This window comes from Falco biarmicus, chromosome 2, assembly GCF_023638135.1.
Source record: "Falco biarmicus isolate bFalBia1 chromosome 2, bFalBia1.pri, whole genome shotgun sequence".
NCBI lineage: Eukaryota > Metazoa > Chordata > Aves > Falconiformes > Falconidae > Falco > Falco biarmicus.
The window spans coordinates 72,358,974-72,382,900 of record NC_079289.1 but is presented as its reverse complement, the minus strand read 5'-3'; the positions used below and the strand labels follow the sequence as shown (position 1 = coordinate 72,382,900).

At 37.8% G+C, this 23,927-nt stretch overlaps 1 protein-coding gene across 1 annotated transcript in view; it reads left to right on the top strand.

Moving 5' to 3' along the window:
- The window catches only part of OCA2 (OCA2 melanosomal transmembrane protein), a 176,265-nt gene that overhangs the window by 121,730 nt on the left and 30,608 nt on the right, over positions 1 to 23,927 (top strand). The window contains exon 22 of the mRNA XM_056329924.1: positions 12,277 to 12,370. Within this exon, the coding sequence (XP_056185899.1) occupies positions 12,277 to 12,370 (94 nt within the window). The remainder of the gene's footprint in view (positions 1 to 12,276; positions 12,371 to 23,927) is intronic.

Here is a 23,927-nt window from a genome sequence, read left to right as displayed (position 1 = left end):
GGCAGGACAATTTATACCAAACAACACTTAGTCATTTGAGGATTACCTTTTTGTACTCATCATTACTCATCATTATATTGTGACTTTAATTTGTTCCTCTTTAAAACCAGTGATTTGAATAATCAGCCTATCTTTTTATAGATGTTTTTCATAAAAATATAATCTTTCTTCACAATTTGCTAATCACCAGACGTACTCTGATTTCATTAAACTTTCAGATTAAAAAAAAAACCCACAACAAGGATATAAAGTTGGCCAGATTACGCTGCTGTATTCTGAGTGGAGACACTTCACCAACCTGGGAGCCTTTACAAGACTCAGCTGTTTTTCTTAAAGTATCAGTTATCATCCTCACCCAAATTTCTTTAATATGATTTGTTGAAGGGTTGCTGGGATTTTAACAGACACTTCTGTGTCTATGTAGTATGAGATAAAAGTAAAAATATAAACAGTACCATGGGAATTGTTTGGATTAAAGACACTAGAGATTCATAGGAAGTGCCCAGGTATTCAGATAGGCTCCATACAAATATTTGGATAAAAAGTTAGATCATTATCTTTATTAGCAAAAGCTTAAACTCTCCAGACTGTTCTACTCAGATAAAGCTGAGAATATGCTGAGTTATACTGGCAAAGGTCTCATAGCCTGAAAATTAACATGCATTTCACTTTCCCATATCAAAACAAAAAGCTAAGGGACAGAAGCTTATTGTTAGAGAATGAAAAGTGGGGGAAAGCTTTTGCTTTAAAAGATCTTGTAGCCCCCAAAAATGGGAGAAAAGGGTTTTTGGTTTTGTTTTTTTTTTTTTTTTTTTTAAAGAAAGCATTGATGGTCTTTAAAAATTATTTCCAAAAGAGAAGTCTTATGAGCACTGAAGTGGTGCGAAGGAATCCTCAAGGTAGACTAATCCCTTTGTGGAAGGAATAGATGACAGTTATATCATTACTGCCTGGTGCTTAAGGCAAAAGATGGGATCTTATCACTGCTTATGCAACCATAGGAACTTGGCAAACAAGACATTTTATAGAAAAGTCTGATGAAATAATAAATTTTATCATCATATTTTAGGGTTAGTTGTTCACTACATAATGCAGAGCTTCAGTTCTGGTTATTTGATAGCATTTCTGGGATTCAGGATAAACACTGCTGTATGCTTATGTGTCTGTGAAGGGAGCATCAGCATTTGTGCCTGCCTTGGAAAATGGTGTGCAACATTTTGTCCTGAAAATTTTCCAGTGGGTGCAATTACTTTTTTCTACTGTCACGAAGTGCACAGGCAGCTACGGGTTTGGAAGATGATAGGATGAGAATAGACAGTAATTTTCCTTTGTTGCTTTAGCTGTTGTCCTGGAAGTGAAAAAAGGGTTGGGTCAGTCTCAAGCAACATGAAGACACCTTTGCCAGTATAACTGCAAACTTGTTGCCATCTTCAGCAGTGTCTCCCCAAAGAGTTGCTGCTATTAAATTTGTGTCTTTCATGGCATTAGGCTCAGATAAGGATTAACTGAATATTGCATAGATACTCCTTGCTTTGTAAAATGGGTCTCTGAAGGTGAGAAGAGATAAAAATCCTGTCTCTTAATCAAGGAAGCCAAGGGCAGTGATGACCTTGGGCAGTTCCTGGTGAGATGGTCACAATTTTGAAATCTTTGGGTCTTCCTTGGAGTTTGCCAGTTCTTTTCTGGCAGACGTTTTCTTGCTTAGGTCATGTCAATCTTACATGGTTAAAAAAGAAACATATGTTTTCAGAGGATCTAGTTTTGGAAATCTATGTTTATATTTGTCCCAGCTCTCTTTAAAAACATAAGTTGTAAGTTAGAAGTCTGGCTGCCCCAGCCTCCCTTTTTGGTGATGGGGGTACTGACATGCCCAGGAGGCAGATGTTTATTGATCCCCTGAAATTGGCAGATGCTGTCTGCAGAGCACATCAGAGCCCGTTACGCACAGAACAGCAGTAGCTGAGGGGGGCGCCCAGAGACAGGTCAAATGAATTAGGGGCTTTGGGCCTTTTGGTTTGTCAACTCTTCTGAATGCTGAACGACCCTATTAGTTCACATCTGTTTGAGCATTAGTAGTCAGGCTAACTAAGTCGTTAGAAAAATTTTATTGCTTACGGGGTTTTTTTGTGTACTATCTGCCAGTATTTCAATTACGTTTTGACCATGAAGGGAAAGCAAGCAGGAAATTTAAAAGGAACTAAAGGAAATAAACGAGGATGTAACTTCACTTGTTTTCTGTGGTGTTCTGATAAATCTGCATCTGTATTTCTTTTGCACGAGAGGACATTGAATAATGCTTTATTCATTAATGCTTCCTATTCTAGTACATGATGGAATTATGGTAACTCTTGAGACTAAGCTGTATGTAGACCTTCCAATTGTGTCTAGGGAATGCTGCTCTGAAATTTTAGAGGACAAATGAAGATTGCTAGCTACAGCAATTTCAGAACAAAAGGTGCTTAATTGCACAACTTCTATTGGCTCATGAGTTTTAAAATAACATGAAATATGAATTCAACTCAATTTGAGTAAGTGCACAGTCAGAAATCCACCTGTTAAGACTGTTGAGTTGTGTAGAACTAGGTTCTTTACTGAGCTTTTCAGTTATAGTTAAAAGCTTTGAAGGGCTTTTGTACATTTGACATTTAAAGAGCTGGCATTTATTTGTTTTTTATCTGTTTCTTTTTTTCATGATTTATAAAAAGTATGTTTTTGACAAAAGCAAGAAAAAAAAGATTGACTTCATATCTGAAAGTCCTTACCTTCTGAGTTCTCAGTTGCTAGTGCAGAAAAGTGCAAAAAGTATTTCTCTGCTGCAGTGACTATTACTGTGGTCCGAAGGGGATATTTTCTACAGTGTATAGTTTTGCACTGCTTTTCTTCTCTGTATTTTCTTTTGGAGGATGACACCTGAAAGTCATCATTGTCACAATTCTGTGGAAAAAGGCAATCTCTAGGATGCCTGCAGCTGTGTTATTCTGGCCACACAATCTCAGTTGTAGGCTCTACTTCAAGTAAGGAGGGGGGGCTGCTGGCACTTTTCTTCTAACCTTACAGGGTCAAAACCCAGGTGTGAATAAAACCCATTATCTACAGGACAATGTGCTAATTGCAGCTATTAAAGCAGTGCAGCCCACAGTGTCGCTGAACAGTGGAATTTCTCTCTGTGGTGCAGTGCTACAGCTATTCTGTCTCTTGGCGCCCTTCCTTAGGTCCCTTGACACAGGTGGTGCCTTGCACAGTGGAGTATCATTGATTTATTATTCCTGCTCTTTCTGCTCAATAAAATCCTAAACTAGTTGTAAAGCTTCAGACACACTGAAGGTATAAACCCAGAAATATTGTTTATATTTCTAAACCAACCATCATTCATTTCAACATGAAGGAAAAGTGATAGTCTTCAATAAAACTTAACGTATATTAAAATATATAATAATTAATATTATTTTAAAAGTTCAACTCTAAATCTTTTTAATTTCTTTTATAGTTACAACAGATCAAGTTTGTATAACACTTTTCAATTTGAAAGATTCAAAAAGTCTATAAAGTACTGAATGTATGGTGTAAAAATATAGCATTTATCTAAGAGCAGCACTATTTAGCTTTGGTTTTGAACTTAATTCTTGTATACAATGTGTGACTGAAACAGCAGAAAAAAATTTTAGTGGAGAGAATATACCTACTTCAGCTTGATTTTAACCAGGAAACTGATATTGAAAGTCTGTATTGTTTCTACAGCAGTCTTTTAATGATGAGAAATCCTGGGGCTCAGTTTTGTGTCTTGTGGGTGAGCCAGCCCTGATTTAGATAAGTATCATTTTCTATGGATATAAAACTCATAATCCAAATCAAAGGGTAGTATTGTAGGGAATGAGAGTGACCTGAGATCTTTGAAAAGGAAAAGGATGTTGCTGCTCCTGACCTTGAAAGGCAGGCAAAACAAATAAGGAAATTTAGAAAATGTCTCACAGTTTTTCTTTAAAGACCTCAATGGAGTCTTTAGCAGTATTATGCCTCTAAATTGTACAGATCTACAAGCAAAATACAGTCGGTATTTTGTATGTCTTTAATATCTAATTTACTTTCTGAGTATACTTTGCAGTGTTTGTATGATGTTTGCAATGATGGAAATGAGTGCCATGGACTTAAACTGTGATTGCTGTCCATTAAATGGCAGTACTCCGTGCTTGTTCTTAATGAAGAGCTTATTCAGGTGTTAAATGGAAGGGTTTTTTTGTAGCATGAAGAACAGCATCATCAGATATAAGCACAAGGAATCTTTTGTCTCTATTAGTATTTGAGTGCCCAGACTGTCCTCTTCCTGATTTCTGGAACAGTCAGAATCTTTAACCTTCTATAGAAATCCAGCTGCTGTTTTCCTTGGCTCTTTCATGACATTCAAACAGTGTGCCATCTTCATGCTTTTTCAGTATGACTGCTTCAAGCCCAGCAGCGCTGTCAAGTCCTTGGTGTCAGAGCCAGGCTCATTACTAGAGTCCCCGCAGATAAAGGAGATTCTCTAATCTTTAAGACTACCGAAGATAAGTCCTCTGTGGCATTGAAGATACACAGAAGAAAGTTGTGAATGTAAAATGTAAACCCAGCTAAAACAGTGTGTACATTTGACAGATGTCCTTTTGTCTGTATTAAGGCAGTATCACAGGCCTGCTTGGCTTTAAGATATTGAGTTAATATGGAAAAATCAACCATATTGAACATGGTCGACTTTCCTCAGCAAGGACATTTTTCCAAGCTTGGAAAGAGTTACTTTAGCAGACATCCATATATAGCTGTACGTATGTTACTAAGGGGGAAATATGAAGTAATGGATGCTGTTTCAGCTGTATTGATGAGGATTTACATTTTGCATGGTAAATCTTTGATTTTTAAATGAAAAGGAAAAGAGCTATGTGTAATAGGTAGAATTCTGTTCTATTTTACATTGATTTAGAAAAGAAATTTAGACCAAACATCAAGATCACTGGATTATAATGCTTGCATTACTGATTAATTTGAAATGCTTGTATCAATGGTTTTCAATCTGGATGAAATAACAGCATGCTATAAAATTCTGCAAATTAGAGATAGGATAATGATCAGCGATGACATTGGAGACTCCTACAAAACATATGTGGAGTTTTGTTTAATACTATTTACTTGCTTTGTGCATTTGTTTATCATAAATTACAGAAGGTTTCTTCTAGAAGCCTTCGCCACCGGTTTTCAGAATTATATAGAATATACAAACTCATTATGTTGTATTGGTGAGTTGCTGCAATACAAGAATACAGACTCTGCATAGTTGTCAGCAGGTTAGAAGGTAGTTAAAAGGTAGAAACCAGACTATCAGACAGAACAAGACAGGGAAGCTATAGCAAGTTTCAAAACACTTAAGTGCAGAAGATAATACTGGACTATCTACTTTCCTTCCTCTGCAGTTTCCAGACAATAACCCCTTTTCTGCACCTTGAGTGCTGCAGCAGAGAGGAGGAAAAAACCTTCAGTCTTCAATATTCATATTGATTTATATTGATGAATCTGACACTCTGTATGACACTAAAGAAAGTTATAATTGTGCCCTAGATGTAATTTATACATCTATTAATAAATATTTCTAGTACACCTGCAGTTAGCACACCTAAACCAAAGAAGGACACTAGCAGGAGCTGTGAAACTGTTTTTAAAAGACACTTGAACCATAGAAAAACATAACAAGTAAGCTCCAATTGAAAGTCAATTTGATTAAAGTCAGAATCTGAATTTAAAGCAGCTGGATATTCTAAAATAACTTAATGGAGGGACGCTTTTTTTTTTTAATGGTGTTTTCTTGGTCTGCTCAGCTTCAAATTAAGATATCATAGAAGTTGAGTAATGTACTTTTATGCCAGGTTTCTAAACATGAAACTATTTCTCAGTATTTCATCCCTAATAGTGCCACGTGTGGAGAAACTGTGAAATTAGGCTGACATAGTTTTATCCCCTGAATCTAAAAATCAGAGATAAAAAAATGTGCAAACTGGGATTTCTGTGCAGCATTGAAAGCTTTAAATGGAATCTACTTCAATATGTGTTTCAGGACATGAGGGAATGGCATGTCAGAGTACACTGCTGACACTATCCCTTGTTATACTAGTTTATTTTACCTTGTATTGGGTAAATTGACTTTGAGGAGAGAGGAGACTTTAGCGATCACCTCAGGTTTTATGTCTTTTTTGCAGATGTCTGAATTTGAAAGAAGCTTATGGATTTCTTTATGTCATTAAAGTAACAAGTGCAGGACATTCAGCAACCTGCCTTATTTATTTCACACTTCTGGTAGAAAAGTGACAAATTTAACTTTCACCTTTTACTCTCATAGCAAAAGGGGACCAATAAACATTGACTAGTGAAATACAGTAACTGTCCTGCTGATGGTATAGTAGGGGTGATAAAAAATGATAAAGTTCACCTGAGTAAAGGTGTATGCATTTGTGCAGAAACATCCTATTCAAAATGTTTTCAAATCAGTAAATTAAAAAGTGTTGATACCATAAGCCTGCAATCTCTAACACATAACAGTGTTGAATGAGTTCATGCATGCCTTCACCCCTGTACTGCCTATGATTGAGGTTCCTTGTTATTTAAGGACTATTAATAGTTTAATTGGCTTTGATTCTGTAGCTCTTTATTGACTGCAAAGTTTGATTATCCAAGGCTTGTTAATTTTTACACATATAAAATATTAAAAGGTACCCAAGAATTGTTGGCATTTAACAGATGAATATAAATGGCTTTGTTTAATGAGGCAAATCTGGATTAGTTTTGTGTGAAACAGAAAATTTCTGAAAGCTATGAAGGCTGTAAAGCTTATAAAATCCATAATTGTTCAGTGTTTGCTTCTGCAGCTGGTTTGGTTTCGTTTGCTCAGTTTGTGTTTTAAGTAGAGAAATAGAATATGCTATGGAAAGGAAGCCGCACACGTCAGCCTGCCTCTATTTAATGATGTAAAGCCTATGGGAGTCTGCACAGTTTTCTTTTGAAAATGGATGGAAAGCAAGGGGCTGGATCCCTTCAGCAAGTTTTGCTTTGACAGTGTAATGAGGTGGTTTGATTACAGCAAAAAGTGGGGCTGGGAATCCTCATTCTAAGATTATTCATGACTCCGTAGCAAACTCTTGGTTCCAGAGTGAGAACCCTTGCCTGGGACAAAGCAGTGCAAACAGCTGTGCCCTGGTAAAACTTGGCCTGTCACAGGTGTTTGTCCCAGGCCAAGGGAAAAGCTGTTTTCAGGGCTTATGCTGACATGAAAACAGGGTAGTCTTTTATTTCTTCTGCATTAGCTAGCCACAGGGAAGAGAAAATGCAGAAAGTCTGTTGGTTAGACTGTGGATCCCCATCCACCATCAGAACACGTGGAGGGGAAAGTGGTCTGTAATGCTCACAACAAAGCAAGACCTTTCTGTAAGCAATCCACTTTTAAGCTTGCTATTGCACAAGGTGCTACGTCCTTTATGTTTGGGAAAGTTACTGTTTATGAAGGCTGCTCATGCTAGGCCAAATAGCTTTATTAGTGATAATCCCTTCCCTTTGATTTCTCAGTGCTTTGAGTAATAAACACTAATCCTGCGAGGCAGTCTGAGGTGGTTCTCCTGGCAAATATATTAATGCAACAAACTCAAGGGTTAGGCTTGCTCTTGAGGGGGCAATACCAAAGGGACTCCTGAGAACTAATGCTATTTAGATATAATAGATGTGCTGCTGACAAGTGAAAATCAACAACTGAGAATGAGGCTTAAAGTGAGAGGGAACATGTTATCGATACAAACTCTCTCCCTTTTCTTGTTACGATTCTACCCCAGTTTTCTAGCCCCTTCCTTTAATAAGCTTAATCAGTTCTCCCAACACTGATTTTCAGTGCATTGCAGGTTAGTCACCTGGGCAAACACTTTTACTGAGGGAGAGGCTATCTGGGCCAAGGGAGGTGCATTACATGTAGTGTGCAGGTTCTGAGTTTGGATTTTGCAGTCTCTGCAGGAGCAATGTGGCAGAGGGTAACAGCTGAGCACTGGGTTGAGACATAGCTACAAATGGAAGTAGAAGGCTGGAAGAAGCAGGGCTGGTAGCTACTGCAGGTATCAAATCAGGCTTGTCAGCATCTGCCTGCTTGTACCTCCAAGTTAGCTGGAGATGCAAAGACACATTTTGATCTGTAGGTTTTGGTTTTGAATCTTTCTTGGTAGATTTATTCTTAACTAAAACTTTTAATACTTTCTTATACTTTGGGTTGATTTCACATTCTCTAAAGACATTCAAAGTAATTTGCCTTGAGAAATATCAGAAAAATACTTTTGTGTCACCTTTTCTGGACAGAAGCAGTAGAAGGAAGACCTTCTACTGTGCTTCCATTGATTGTGTAAAGCTAGGACAGGTCCATGGAAAAAGAGTATGATCCATGAGGATTCCTCTGGCATTTTCTTTTCTGTAGCCTAGGCAGCAGCAGCTCTTTAAGTGACATGTCTGTATCTTTCTATGATCACACCTCAAAATGAGAATTTCTTTTTGCATTGTGAAAAAGGTCTTTCCTGATTTTGTGCTTATGAGTTATTAAGCGTAGGTAGTATTGACAATAATGCACATAGTCTGCCAAGAATAAAAGGCAGAATAAATATGCAGGATAAAATGTATGGCTTACCTCATACATATCACACACTACTGATATTAGAAATATAATACTAAATTCATTGTAATTAATCCAGTTTCTTAATAACCATCTGCCTTGTGATAAAGGATGAGTTACAGTAGCAGTTATCAAAAAGAGTTATATTAGGAGTCATCAAAACAGATTGGTTATTGCAACATTATTATTTTATATAGTTCACCATTGTGTTATTACATTTTGAGCATACAAACAAGCAAGAGTGTCTGCTATGATTTATAAGCTTAATTATTCTTAAGATTGAAGATGACGTGAAGATGAAGTCAAGATTGGGTGAAGTCCTACAAAATACTTATTGTTCATTATATCAATTGGAATTAATTTAATGTGTGTAGGTTTCCATGTACATTAGCTTAGTCTTGGGTTTTCCATGATTCAGAGGTTGCAGTGTTGCTGTTTCACTACTGAATTAAATGTCTGCTGTGGAGACATGTTCCTGGGAGGAGAAACAAAAGTTTGCCTCTGCTGTTAATTTCAGTGTAGCTATTTGAAGCCTGCTGAGCCAGTACTTAATTAAACCGCACACACATTCTGAACAAATGAAAAAGGAATGCTGCTCCTTTCAGATAAAATTTAAGGTGACAATTTCTTTTCAAATGAAATCTACTTGGGGAAATAAATTCACTGCCGAAGCATTCTGTAATACTTCATTATGTGAAGGCATTACTATAGCCCATGTACAGCATAGGACAGCATGTGCTGTTTGGAGATCTCAGCTGTATCTAGTCACAGCCATGGGACAATTGCCGTTTCAGTCCTGTTTCTTTAATTTGAAGTCAGAGCTATATTCCTTGTCTACAGTAATATTATTCTGACGGTGATATCTGATGTGCTACACATAAAGCAGAAACCTCTTATGAAATATTTGGAGGTTGTACACTACTGATTAGTTTTGGAATCGAAAATTTAGTAAGTGTTCCTGCCTGACTTCTGTAATAACATGAGCTGTATTCATTTGGTCTGTTTTAGCATTAAGCCACATGCTTTGTGTCTTGGCTATCTCATGCCAGAGCCTACTAGGAACACTGATGTTCCAAGTTCCATTTCATATCTTTAAACATGCATTAAAGTAACTAAAATATGCTATGAGGCCAAGAGAGGGCAAGGGAAATGAGCTGTGCAGTTTCTAATGACCAGTGCTAGATGCTATTTTTTAAAGGTTTCTGGTCTTCTTGTGAGTTTAGTTATCTTTTCTCTCCACACCTGAAGCATGTACATGATCCACTGTGTGATACACAGTGTGTGTGATAAGAAGCCTAGGTCACAAATAGCTCTTGGTGTCTCATGAGAATGCTCCACAATGCTTTTATGATCTGTAGGGATATACCCTTCTAGTGATGTGCAGTTCAGCTAATATCAGCGGAGCTCCTCCTAGACAGAGAGGACCTGTGCACCCAGCTCCAACTCCTTTGCAATACCAAAACCTTAACAGGGCAAGAAGGATGCAGCTCACTTAGCATAGCTCAGAGCAGAAAAAGAATAGGAATAATGAAAAAAAGAGAGACAATGAAATATATGAAAAAAAAAAATGTCAGTTTGGGATGGCAGGGAATGGGAGGGGATGCTTCCCTCATCTCACATTGTCTGTAAGATTTCAGCTGCTTTCTTGTTCCATAGTGGGATCAGCCCAAGAGCTGTTTGAGGCTGCTGATGAGAAAACAAACTCAAGTCTTCTGGTCTTATTAAGTGTTGCTTAGGCCATTCACCTGAGACAACAGACATTCATGTTCAGATGTCTACTCCAGCATGAAAATTTCAATTTACAGCCTATTTTGTGTTGATAAAAACTGACCATCCTGGGACAAATAAGAATCATGCTTCCTCTTCAGACTCGATTAGAAAAATATTGGCCATGCAAGGGCTTTTTCTTAGAAAGCTTTGGATTTCATTAGATCAACTTAAAAAAAAAAAAAAAAAAGTTCTGAGTGACTTTTTGGGGTTTAGTTGTTTATCACAGTAGTTGCTCTGTGCGTAGAATGACCAGTATCTCAGTATCCACTGACACTGGCACAGCTTTGAATCCAAACTGGGATCAAAATTATCTCAATCAAGCTCTTTCTCCTACCCTTTATTTTATTAGAAGAGGAAGATCTTCCTTCCTCCAATGTCCCCTCCACATCACATCTTTTCTCTCCTTTTCCTTACTTCTGAACTCTATCACTTAATTTTATTTGAATTTAAGAGTGTTCTATTATTTTTTGAAGAATATTTTTAGAAGCCTACTCATCTTGTGTGCACTTCCAGGTGCACAAGGCCATATGGGTACCATGTGTAAATCCTTAGGGGAATAATCCTTCTACTTTTCTGACCTGCCTGTTCTTTGGTAAACTGGTATCTGGCTGACCTGACTTTACTAAGTCTAAACAATTAACTAGAGCATTGACTGCCTTCTGATCTGTTTCTCTCAAAGTCAGACTAGAAGAGTCTCCACTGAGCAGTGACGTTTAACAGGGCCAAAATGAAAAGAGTAACTATATGCCAATAGGAGCAAAGAAAGACTTGTGCTTAGAACAATGGATTGTTAATGTAGTGATATAAGGCAAAATAAATGACATGCCATAATATATATATAAAAAAAGTCTCCTAGATTGTTACCTCTTTTGTTCAAAATTTCAGTTAAGGAACAGAATGTAGGAGTCACTGTCACTTCCTAAGTTGTGCCTTAGATCAGAAACATTTGCTGAAGACATCTGTTTTGTGGAAGTCAAGTATACAGCATTTCTTAAGTCTGAGGCATGACTCATGGGAAAGCTATAGAAAATGGGGTAGTCTTTATGAGCTCTAAATACCTAACTACTCTACATTGCTAGATTACTGACAGTTTACTGACGCTGGAAAGGCTTAGGAGAAGTATGCGGTTCCTTCAAGAGGATAGATGTACTTTGTAAACATGGCATATAATTTTCCTTTGGTGTGTCCCTCTCCTAAGGGGACTTGTATAATGTAATTTGGTAAAGTTCACTGAATAACGTTAAGTTCCTTTATGTATTAAAGAACTATTGTTGTTTGGTAAGAAAACCTTGTATCTGTAGTGATTCTTTTGCCTTAGTAGAGAGATGGGAAGCAGATTCCACTGTCCCACTTATTTTGTTTTAAATTTCTGTTAAAAAAAAATAATTCTTAGCTATTAGTTACCCTCTCTGTAAAAAAAGACACTAATCTGTCAATGTCAAGTTTGTGTAAGGAAAAAAGGCATGCAGGTTTCTTAGCATCCTCAAACTATCTTGCCCTTTGTTTTCAGCTCATCTGATGGCAACTTCTTGCATGTAAAACAAAAAATCAGTAAGTTTATCTGAATGCAAGTCTCTGGTGTCATTTTGACAACTGCTAGATTGGTGTTATGCTCCTTCCCTTTTTTTCTGGCTTGTGTAGAATCAGAGGATAATACCAGGCTTATCTTTCAAAGCATGAAGCTATTTATAGGATGTGGAGACACTGTCCGTGTGTTTTTCAGGCCTATGCAACAGAAATTGATTTTTCTATTCTAACTAGTATGTCTTGGGACTTTAGCACAGAATAAACAGAGGAAGAGTAAAAAACAAAGCACAACTATAAACTGGTATTTGTTTTCTGAACCGCAGGTAATGGAACATTGATTGGAGCATCTGCGAATGTTGTTTGTGCAGGAATTGCTGAACAGCATGGTTATGGCTTCTCTTTCATGGAGTTCTTCAGGTACAATTTTAAATTTATCACTTTAAACCTGTCTTCTTTTTTTTTTTTTTCTCTAGATAAACAATGGATCCTCCAACGACAACGTTTGGAGAAAGGGTCCTTAAAATAAACCTGTGTTCCTAATTTGTTTTTGGAAACTGAAATGTGGGAGGAGAGCAGATCATTTTATTTTTGTATACTGCAGATAGAATGCGTAAAGGTGGTGGGAGCACAGTGGAACACCGAGAGAAACAATGCCTCAGTAATTCCTGCTTTTATCACCCTCAATCTTATCTTTAGCTCGGTAGTGATACTAAACTGTTGCTTTGTTGTTAAATACAATTTAAATGTAGTTTGTCATCTGCACATTTTCATGGACATTCCATTGCCAAGAGAAAGTGGGATGTCCCAGTTTAGACTGAATAGAACTTTACTCTGTGATCCCATGAGTAAACCTCTTTATCTAAAAGCAATTACTTCTTTTGACCAGCTGCTTACCAGCTATGAGTGAAAGTGTGATGAGCTGCTAACAACAGCTCAAGTTGTTGTTTAATTAATAATTATTGTTTTGAATAATGGAAGTTCTTCTGCAGGTCATTCGTCAGCAGGTTTTTAAGGGACAACGTGTAGTTAACACATACAACGGTTTAATATTTTTCCAAACACCTCAAGTTTTTGAAACTGTGGTTGAAAGGTGTAAATGGAAACTGGAATATAGAGTACTAGACATGAAGTTAAAGTTTAAAGTGTAGTTGATTTAACAAAGCATAATTCCTTGCTTATTTTTCTGCATATTTAGGGCAAAAGATACTCTTAAGTTCACACTAATACTTTTTTATTTGCATTGTTTATTTTAGTTTCTCAGCTCTGTCAGTTTCCCTTCATGTTATTTACCCCGAAGCCTTAAAACCTGCATAATTGATATGATTAATCATATGGGAGTGTCTGAGGCAGAGCCAATGATAACCCTAAAAAGAAAGGTCTGAACTGTTCTTGCTAAAATTCTTTCTATGGGCATGTGCTGCTTATAGCACAGGTTATCTCTTCACCCATAGTCTTCTGGTGATATGTTTTAGAAAGACAGAATGTCTATCAAATCAAAATCTTGGTTGCCAGGACCTTTGAGACTGCAGTACAGTCTTAAGTAGTATAGAGTGATAGCCAACAGACTTTTTGGAAGTCAAGCCCCTGTACAAAAAAGATGGTGATACAGCAATAATGGGCTTGTGGATTGTTCTGTTTGTGTTTCACAGATGTTCAGCTTGTCATTTGGGGATTTAAATTGAAGGTAGCATTAACAATGTGTCTTCTATATAAATTTTGTAATGAAATGTTCTTAAAGCTTCCATGACACTGAGTGAGTATCTAAGCAGAAACAAGGATGTAGAGCCTGACTAGTCTCTTCAGCAGTGTTCACCGGAATGTGTTGGGGAAGACTGAAGACAATACACAGATTCTCTGAATTACCTTCTATATGCATGCTTTCAGTGGAAACAATTACTGAGGAAGACCGTAGCCATTGTGAGTAAAGATATGAGAAATGAATCCAGAGTGGTCACAGAAAGATAGCAATAGATATTAATTAGCAGAAGAAATATAAAGCCCACTTTTGCTGGCTTCTTCTCAATCACTGAGCAGGCAGATTATGAGCTCCTTCATAATTTGTCTTGGGAAAATATTTGTTTCAGTTGAACGTGGCCCAATTCAATATTTTCCAAGGCTTCTCCTGGCATTAAGAGGTATTACATGTATCCCCTAAGGATTTTGATCTTGCTTACTTCTATTTATGAAGGTAGTCTCAAAGCATGAAGTGATTTTTCTGCGTTTCTCCCCTGTTTGCCCAGGACCACTCATAAGGTTTCACATCCCTATCCAGGGTCCCCTGCAGTGCCTCTGCTTGTATAGACACAGATTGTTACTCTCTCATCTTGCAAACCCCTGTGAGTTACCAGGGAAAAAACATGGGTACCATGTATGGAGAGATGGTGGCCCTCTGCTGCCTGCTTTTTTGCTAAGATTTCTTCAGTGCAACCTGTGCTCGTATTGTTTAGTCCTTCTCAAGTGTCTCTGTGCAGGAAACCCATGACATGTCTGTTCCAGGTGGTGTCTGGGGTCATAGAACATACTACATTATTTCCCATACCCTTCTTCCCTATCTGCATGCTAGGCCAAAATTATGCAGCTATGTTTAAGGAGGGTCTTTGCTAGAAGCAGCTTTTTTTGCAAACCATGTTTTGACATGGTGGTCTTGAGGAGGAGCTCTGGGCAGGGTTGCTAAGCATGTCTAGTGAGTACACCTTGACACAACAGGGGTGGAGAGGCTCTGGAGGCTGTGGGTGTCTAGTGGCAGGAGGCATCATGATGTCTCTCTGTGTAGGGAGAAAAAGGAAAAAAAACCAAGAACCAGGCTTTGTAAGAGGGCTGATGGGCTCATGACCTTTCCTGTGTGTGTCTTTGTGCAGTGGCACTTGGTGCAGTTCGAGGTTCCTCTGCTCTTTTTTATGAGGGGAGCAGTGTCAGACCAGCTGCTGCCCCAGCCAGAACCAGAGGTGTCCAGGTCTGATAAGTTGCCTTAAATGCTGTGGTCTGGACCAGCTTGATATGCTTTTATCTGGAGAACCTTCAGCAGAAGAAATCCTGTGCCAGGAGGGTGCATGCCTGAATGATCATGAAAGCTATAGTCTGTCAGAAATCTAGTATCCTGGGGAAGGTCCCCCTTCAGAGCCAAATCTAATTGCTTCCTTCCCTGGCTGAAGAATCCTACCTCCCCAAGGACGTGGGGACACTCATCTCCTGCCAGACTGCTGGACATGACTGGATGTAGGGGAAGACAGCCACCCCTGTTGTCTCATCCTCACCATTCAAACAACTCAGGCCCATGTGCTGGAAGTGCTGTGCCTATAGGGAGGTCCCAGTAGGACTGCATTTAAGTGGGAAATATACTGAGAAAGGAGGGAGAAAGGCATAGATTCTCCTACGCTGTGTTGAAGCACCTTAAAGCTTGTTGTCTGATCAGTACCCGACCAGAGCACTGAGACCCTTGGCCTTCTCTGCATCCTTTGTCAGCAGGTCCCAACCACGCATGCCTGGCTTCAAGTGTACTTGCCAGTGTCACGAAGTGTGTCACTCAGAATGCATTCATAGGTCTTGTTTCCTTCTCCCACATTACCTGTCAACACGTGTAGAAACCATTTCTGTCTGAACAGTGCTCCCAAGGGGAAGAGCAAGATTGTGAGAAAAGATCCTGCTTTCTGTTTCTGACCCTTGTAAGCGTTTCTGGATACTTTATTATGTTCCACTGAAATAAAAAAGATTCCCAGGTCCCTTAGGATATACAGATCCTGTAATAAATTTACCTTATCACCATGAAAATATTTTTACCTTTGAATCTGTTATACGTGGTGGTAGGGCAATGAAAAAGGGCTTCTTGTGGTATATTGGCAGCAAAAGGAAGATCAGGGGACCTGTGAGCCTGCCACTGAGTGGGGAAATGACCTGCTGACAAAGGATGCAGTGAAGGCAGAGGTTCTCAGTGCTCTGATCAGCAGCACAAAAAATACTCCCCAGGGTTCTTGTGATCCCCAGTGGTGCCTTCCAAGCTCAGCCATTCTGGGATTCAGCTTTTAACCAGTCCCAGAAATCTGAAGGCAAATAATGAGTAACTGTCGCTGGATGATTCATTTGGACTACCTCAAATTCAAAGGAAGCAATGTTAAGACAAAAAGGAAATTGAAAGTCCTAGGAAGATCAGGCTCAAAACCAGCAATTTGCTTAAAGATGCTCTTGCATTTTTGGATTTAGCCCAGCCAAATTACACTCCTTTTACACCTTGGAAACTTTCTCATCAAGCTGTATTTATGTGTTTTAATCTTTCTGCCTAAAAAAAATCTTATATGCACCCAAATTTTTCATTATCTTTCTAGTAATTCAGAAGGCAGAGTTGAACACAATATTCCAGGCACAGTTCTCTTATTTTTTTCCATTTTACAAAGGTAGGATTAAATAAAAAATACAGAGCTATTTGCATTTTTGTTGCTAATCTAAACCATTTCAAATTCCTGTTTAATTTACTATTCAGTGTTAAATCCAAGACTCTTTCAGCTTTCACATCACTTACTTGAGTGTGAGCATATCTGTTTCCTGCCCACAAAGTTCTTTTACTTTTCCTACATTGTGTTTCTAATTAACATATCATCAATGGGCAAAGATAAAGGGGAACTGGCATACTATGTGATCCAGTAAGTGAATTGGAAGATGGACACAAAGACAAATATTTAAGTGGTAAAAATAGAAATAACTGTGAGTCAGTGGGGTTTGGAAAAGGAGATAGGAAGCAGTTGGGATGTTTGCTGTACATGGTCAAGGGTAAACATCAGATCAAACAAATGAGCATTGTGCCTCTGGAGAGAAAAGCAATTTTTTTGGTAGTCTTGACACTGTAGAAAACATCGGGTGTGTTAATAATATGAAGGTAATTACTCAGGGACAGCGTATATGAGTAAGCAGAAGGCAGGGAAAGATAATATGCATATTACGATTTTTAATCTAGTTATCAGAGAAACATTAAATCAGAAATAAGAGCTTCACATAAAGGAAAACCCCAAATGTAGGACAGTACTATTTCACTTGCAAATGGTCAGATAAGGATGGTATAGCTTGTTGCCTGAATGATTTGCAGAGGTTAACATAGTGATTTTATAACAGTTAAGACTGTAGAATAATCAAGATAGTTTTGTTTTTCTCAAGGAATAAGATAAAAGAAAAAGCATTGCAGATGTCTCTTTTAATCTAGATGCTTCACTTCTGTTAGTTTTTATATTCTTACCAGCATATCTGAGTTTGTTGCAATCGCATTCCACTAGGTCAGCCCACCCTATGGAATATGAAAATGACCCACAGAAATCTTTTTGTTACCAATGAAAATGTGGTTCCAGCTTCATAGCATAAGAAGTTCTCATTGCTGTAGGGGCTTTAATTACCTGTTTCCACTTGCTAATAAAATTGCCAGCTTGTTTTTAATTTTCTCTTTCAGATGGGCATTTATAACCTTATAAAGATACATAATATTTCAAATATAAAATAAGTCATGGTCCTTCATCCTATTGTAATTCAACACCCGACATCCTTGTATGTCTGTGATGCATGATGTAATTAAAAAAAAAAGAATCACAGGTATATGCTGAGCCTATTTGACACAGAAAGAAAGTAAGTATTATGGAAAATAATTTTATTTCAAGCAAATTTTGGCTGGCTGAATGTATCATGGGTGTGGGATATATAGGTAAGAGAAGAATGGATTGGATAACTATGTAATGGAATAAGAGTACAGGAGTGATGATTTGATACATGAAGAAATCAGTCTGCCCAGAAGAACAGGGCTAGGGACCTAATTTAGATGACAGTGGTAAGGTTAGCTGGGCATGATCCTGAAAACATCGTGCAAAACAGGTTTTGTATTTTTCTGTCATTGCTTTCCCTTTATATGGCATCTGAAGAGCTGAATTAATAATCTCTGTCTTCTGTGGGAGTAACGATAATTTGGAAGTGTCAAAAAGCATTCATTTCTGATAATAGCTTAGGAGAAATAATTGTTTTCACCATAGGATTTGTCTTAGGAGATATTCACAGCAAAAATATTTACAGCAGGATATTCCTTTTATCCCTGCTTGAGAGCACTCACCCATAAAGACTGAAAGAGTGCATCCCGTGAGAACTGTCATTCGTGTGTGGGGCAGGACAAATGTGATTTTATTTGCTACCATCTGTGTACCTTATTTGCACAACTTACTGAAAATAAACGTTAGAAACGTTTAGCTATGTAATGTGAAGTTTTCCATGGAGCTTAAAATGCTCCTATGTCTTCTAAGTAAAGCCAGTATCTTTGAATAGTTTGGCCTGTGGACATAAAACTATTATTTTTTTCTTCTCTTTTTGCTGTGAAGTCTTTTGTATTAGCAAATTCGTTCCCAGTAAAGGTAGATGGGTTTAAAATACTTATCATGCTACTTGGCTTAAAATAAGGTTATGTGATTCAGGTATTAAAATCTTATTATATTTTTATCTTTTGAAGTCTATGGAATGTGTGTATTTCATCCTCTAAGTCTTTGGAAAAGCACATTTAAAATACAATTGCAATGATCCCAATCATTGGGCTGCACAGAAAGCACCAATCCTCCAGAGACATACACATCACTTTAATGTTATGGGGTAAGCTCATGGAAGTAGTATCTAATCACAGAGTGATAGAAAAATCATAGAAAAAATCAGTTTGAAGAGACCTTAGGAGGTCTTTTATCCTGCCTTGGGCTCAAAGCAAGGTCAGCTATGGACTGCATAGAAACAGCACAGCCTCTTAGGGCAACCTGATCCCCTGCCTGGCTGTCTCTAAGGGCAAAAGTTTCTCCTCTCTTGTTTCAGTTTCTGACAGTTTCTTTCACTGTCCTGCCGTGCACCACTGTAAGAGGCACAGCTCCAACTTCCTAATCACTCCTTGTAGGTGCTAGGCACACTACTAGTGCCCCTGAAGCTGTCTCTTCTCCATGATGACCCAGCCCAGCTCCTCCGGCTTCCCCTCTCCAGCCCCCACTGCGGGGACCCTCTGTGAGGTCCCTGCAGTTTATCCAAACAGAATGCGGTGTCTAGATATGGTCTAAGGAGCACTATGTAGAAAGGAACAATCCCTTCCCTAGATCTAAGTCCCATTCCCCTTTTCATGCAGCCAAGGAGACTGTTGGCTGCCTTTGCTGCTGGGGTTCCAGGCTCACGTGCACATCACCACTCCAGGGCCTTTCTTGCAGAGCTGCTCCCTGGTTACTCTGTTCCCAGACGAAGGTGGTGCAGGGGCTCTTCTACTCCCCTGGACAGGACTTGGCATTTGTCCTTGTTGAATTTTATAAGGTTCTGGTCTTCCCATTCCTCCAGTTTGTCCAGGTCCTGCAGGGTGGTGGCCCCGCCTTCTACCTTTTCAACCAGTGTAAGATTATAACCTAATATTTCCAGTGCAACTTTGCACAACTGTTGTGGTACGTGATGATATTCAATATTAGCATTCCAAATGGCTCCAGTATAAGAAAAAATATATTTGAAAATATCTGTTTATGTTGAAATGGAAATTTTGATTCAGCCTTGCATGTAACTCCTCATTTGATCTTCTGTGTTGATCTTATTTGTTTGAATAATTTTTTTTTAAAAAAAACTAAATATGCCCAAATAGTTTTCAGATAATAGATCTGACTACAAAACATTGACATCGGTTAATTAGTTAATTAATTAATTTAAACCCAGCATGGTTTAAAAGTGATTATAAATTCTTAAGACTGTGCATATATGTGTACACGACACATACGAAGAAATTAAACTTTAATTGACATAAGTTTTGAGTAAGGGTCAGCAGTTGCCAAGCATGGATGGTAGTACTTCAAGTGAGTAAAATCATTGTAACCCCATATCATCAAGATACTTGACTGTGGAATGGCTATCAGATACAAAAATTCATATTTGGGAGGTGGGAGGGGTGGGGTAAGCAAGCTGAATAATAAACCCAAGCCATATCAAGATAAGAGCCAGATCCACTTTTTTCATGCTCAAAAATACTTTTTTTAAATTTTGAAGTGTTGCATACCATTCAGGAGGTCTGATAAATAATTTCTGAATTGTGTCATAGGACTTCATGATATCTTTCCCTTCCACTAGCATAAAGTTACTGTTTCTAGTCTCATATGACTATGGTATGTTAGGCATGAGATCTAGACTCTTTACTGATATAAATGGTTATTAAAAACATAAAAAGTCCAAGCCACCTCTTGCATTCCGAAGTCTACCTTTGTTTGAATTCTGCTTGTGTGAGCTTCAGGGTGTAAATTGGGGTAAAATCTGTATCAAGTGGGACAGTGACAATCTGTGGAGAAAGTTGGGGTTTTTTTGCTAATCAGTGGTTCTTTGGAACACAGAATCTTTGAGGTGTTCAGAAATTCATAAATTTGAAAGGTTATATTTAGGAGGATTACAGGACAAGGTCTAGAGAATATTGCTCTGTCATGCAAATGAGTGATGAATGTAATTCCAAAAGCTCCTCCCTAAATGTTGCATAGGTGCAAACACCTCACATTTCAGGTATATTTGCAGGTACACTTTTTTTCCTCTTGTGCAAGATTTATGTATATATAATACGCATAAAGTTATTCATCCAGTTCATGCAGATATTTTTAGTTTACTGAAATTACATATTACTAAAGTAAGTAGGGAAAGTAAATACACATTAAAATTGAGCACAGAGAGACTCTTTTGGATCATACTAAAACCAGCTGAGAAATTAATTTTTATTTTTAGCTGAAATGCAGGATACTGATCCTGGTTTAGTCTGAAAAACATAATAGCTGCATCCAGAACGGATGGAAGAATTAGGTTTGTGTCTAGGCAATTTATGATCACATTAGTGCTCCTACTAGATGTACAGATTATAGGAATGGTTGTGTTTATAGAGTATTCTTTCAGAAATTGCATGCAATGGATGTTGTAAGTCACAAACAGTATAAAGTAATCTAACACTTTAAAACCAATCAATGAACAATGAGAAGAGAGTGGTAAATGTAATATATAGCTCTATTTTTGTAACATTGACCATAACCCTTTCTTGATCACCTTTACTAAACACAGGGAATCAATACCTCATAACTTTCCAACAGCACTTGGAATAAAAATAATTTTAACAGTAATGATTTTTAGATATTTTTGGCAGTGTCAGAAAGCACATATCCTGCTGGGTTTGTACAGTTCTACAGAGTTTGTACAGAGAGTAGGAGGGGAAAGTTAGACTGAAGAAACTTGGAGCTATGCTGAGGTGTTCTGGAAACACGAAGGGACAACTTTCATGCATCCAGCATGAAAATACTAGTCCTTTTTTCCCTGAGTGTGGAAATGGCAAGGATATAACAGCATGTCTTTTAGTTTCTTTTTCAACACTAACACTTTTCTAAAGTGTTTTGAAGAAATAATATCACATTTTTAATAATACAACAATATATTTATCTGCTTAACTAACCTTTGGCCAATATTGCCAACTTTTAAATATGTATAGGCTTTATTTAACTTCTAACACAGTTAAGGAATACTTTCTTCTTTTTCTATCTTTTCTACTACTCTGTGGTACTCCTGTTACCAGAACCCATCACCAGCATCCATGCAAATAGAAAAAGATGCATTCCTGTTGTGAACTTTGGCTTGTGTCTGCTTATAGCAAAAATGTTAAATTGGGCTCATAGAAAGCTTCAAACTTGCCAGGTTCATATTTTGAAATGATAGGTGAGCTGCAAAACCAGGAAGAACAACAAAATTGTAATTTCTTGAATTCTAGAGAAAAACTTAACTGTACTTCAAGTGATTTAAAGGTGTATGGTGCAGATGTGAGGTAACATGGTTCATCACCCCTGGGTCCTTGTGCCTGAATTTTCCAGTTTGAGAAATAGGTTGGAATGTGCTGCATTTCCAATCTGGCATGCCTATTTACATTTCCTTTCTATAGAAACCGGGGCAGGGTGGGGGGGTGGGGGTGGGGGAGGAGGCAGGGTTGTAGGGAGAGAAGAGGTGAAGAGAGAAGGAAGGATGAGAGATTCCATTGTGAACCCAGGTGTCATTTCAGGTTGGAGCTGGTACATGGATAGAACATCGCCCATCTAGAGAGTCACAGTGCTCATGGGCTTCTTGTACTGCTAATAACACCTAGCTTATTCTTCACCCGTATGTGCTTTGGCCACCTTATCTACTGCCACTGTGTTGAATTGTTAAATTTAATGAGTTTTGACATACAGATGAATACTGAAACGCATGAACTAAATCTGGTGTGCATCAGGATGGAATGATTCCTGTAGCTAACCCAAACTAGCTCACTCCATGGGTTTGTATTTTAACTTATACATAAGAAATCACGTTCATTGTCTTTTTATTAGAGCAGTCCTGAATAAAAAATGATATCTTTTAAAATGGGGATTTAAATATCTGTGAAGTCCGTTCTTGCCTTGGCTTGGCATTTATGAAAGATTTAAAATCTTGTCTTTCTTTAAATTCTAGTTTAATGCTGTTGTTCCCATAGCTGACATTTTGCATACAGCAAGGCTGTACAAATTTTCTGAATTAATTCCTCTTTGAAGTTACAGAGGTATGATGGTTGTTACATAAGTAAATATTGCAGTAAGAAAGATATTATTTATTTATAGACTTTTTTGTTTAGATTACTCAAATATTTTTTTTATTTATTTTTCTGATAATCTGTAAAGGAAACTGAAGAGGCAAAAAAGTCTTACTACATTTAGGTGGATGAGCTAGATAGGTTTTGGGATGTGCTTTGTGAAGCTTTCACACCATACCTTTTTTTTTTTTAATGAACAGAATTGTATTTTTATGAAAAGATTCTTGAAGTATCTCCAAAGCCCAGGATTTTAGTAGTAGATTACAATTTGTGCTGAAAAGTGGATTTGAAAATCAGAATGTCTGCTCCAAAGAACAGTATAGTACTTCTTCAGTGTCTCTTTAAATAGTAGTCGTGTAAAAACTTAAAAAAATGAATTAGTAGAAAAATCTGCAGGGAACAATTTTTCACTGACAGGTGATGGAGTTTAAATAAAAACTCTTACTTTGCTGACTTGTCTGGCCATGAGGATTCATATTTTACCACTGCTAATGTGGGCTGAAACCAGCTGAGAATATTCACCTTTCTAGCAAGCTTTTAAAAGCAAGTAAATTACCTCATTTTTCATTTCACTGAGTTTGATTTCCACCAGATCCTCTAAAACTAGTTTGAGTGGGACTGTATCTAAATGTATAAAATTTCATGGTTAGATATAAGATATAATTAAAATGGGAGTTATCCAGTTTTAGGGGCATCTGGAGTGAAAATAGGAAGGCTCTGTAGCTGATTAAACTTCTACAGCATGAAGGCAGGAGTTAATTTGTAGCCTTTCTGCTTTTGCATTGAGGTAAATATGCTTTTGTTAAATGCTAAAAGGCACAAAATGAAGGTCACATGTACCATTATGCTTTTAGGCTTGTCATGATTGTGATTTAATTTTTTTTTTTAAAAAAGAGGAGCCTATTAAATCAGAGATTTTCTGTAGTTAAAAGAGGTCAGTGCATTATTTTCCTAGGTAATTCATCAATGTCAGCAGTGCTAATGAGAGTGGGCCATTTGTCAAGAGTCAGTGCGTTCATGTCTCTGCTGCTGTTGTCGTCTAGCACTCGTGTTTCATTGCAGATCATTAAATGAAAGGTTTGCTAGTGCCTTGCAAGCCATGAGTACGTCCATGTAAGGAGAGAGAGTCTACAATCTCATATTGCCCACTTGTTTTGCTAGCTGAGAGGAATACTTCTGACAGGAAGAGAAGTAGGACTTAAATAGTCTTGCTGCATTCCCCCATCATGACTTGAAGCTAACAACTAGATTGAATTTCTGCTTGTTACCATCTCAGTTCATGTAGTGCATGAAAAAGGAAAGGGTCTGCTTTTGGTAGATGTGGTGCCCAACTGACCCGTGTGCTGTGTTGTGGTAAAAAAGCTTTATGTTATAAAAGGGGAAAAAAAAAATCTA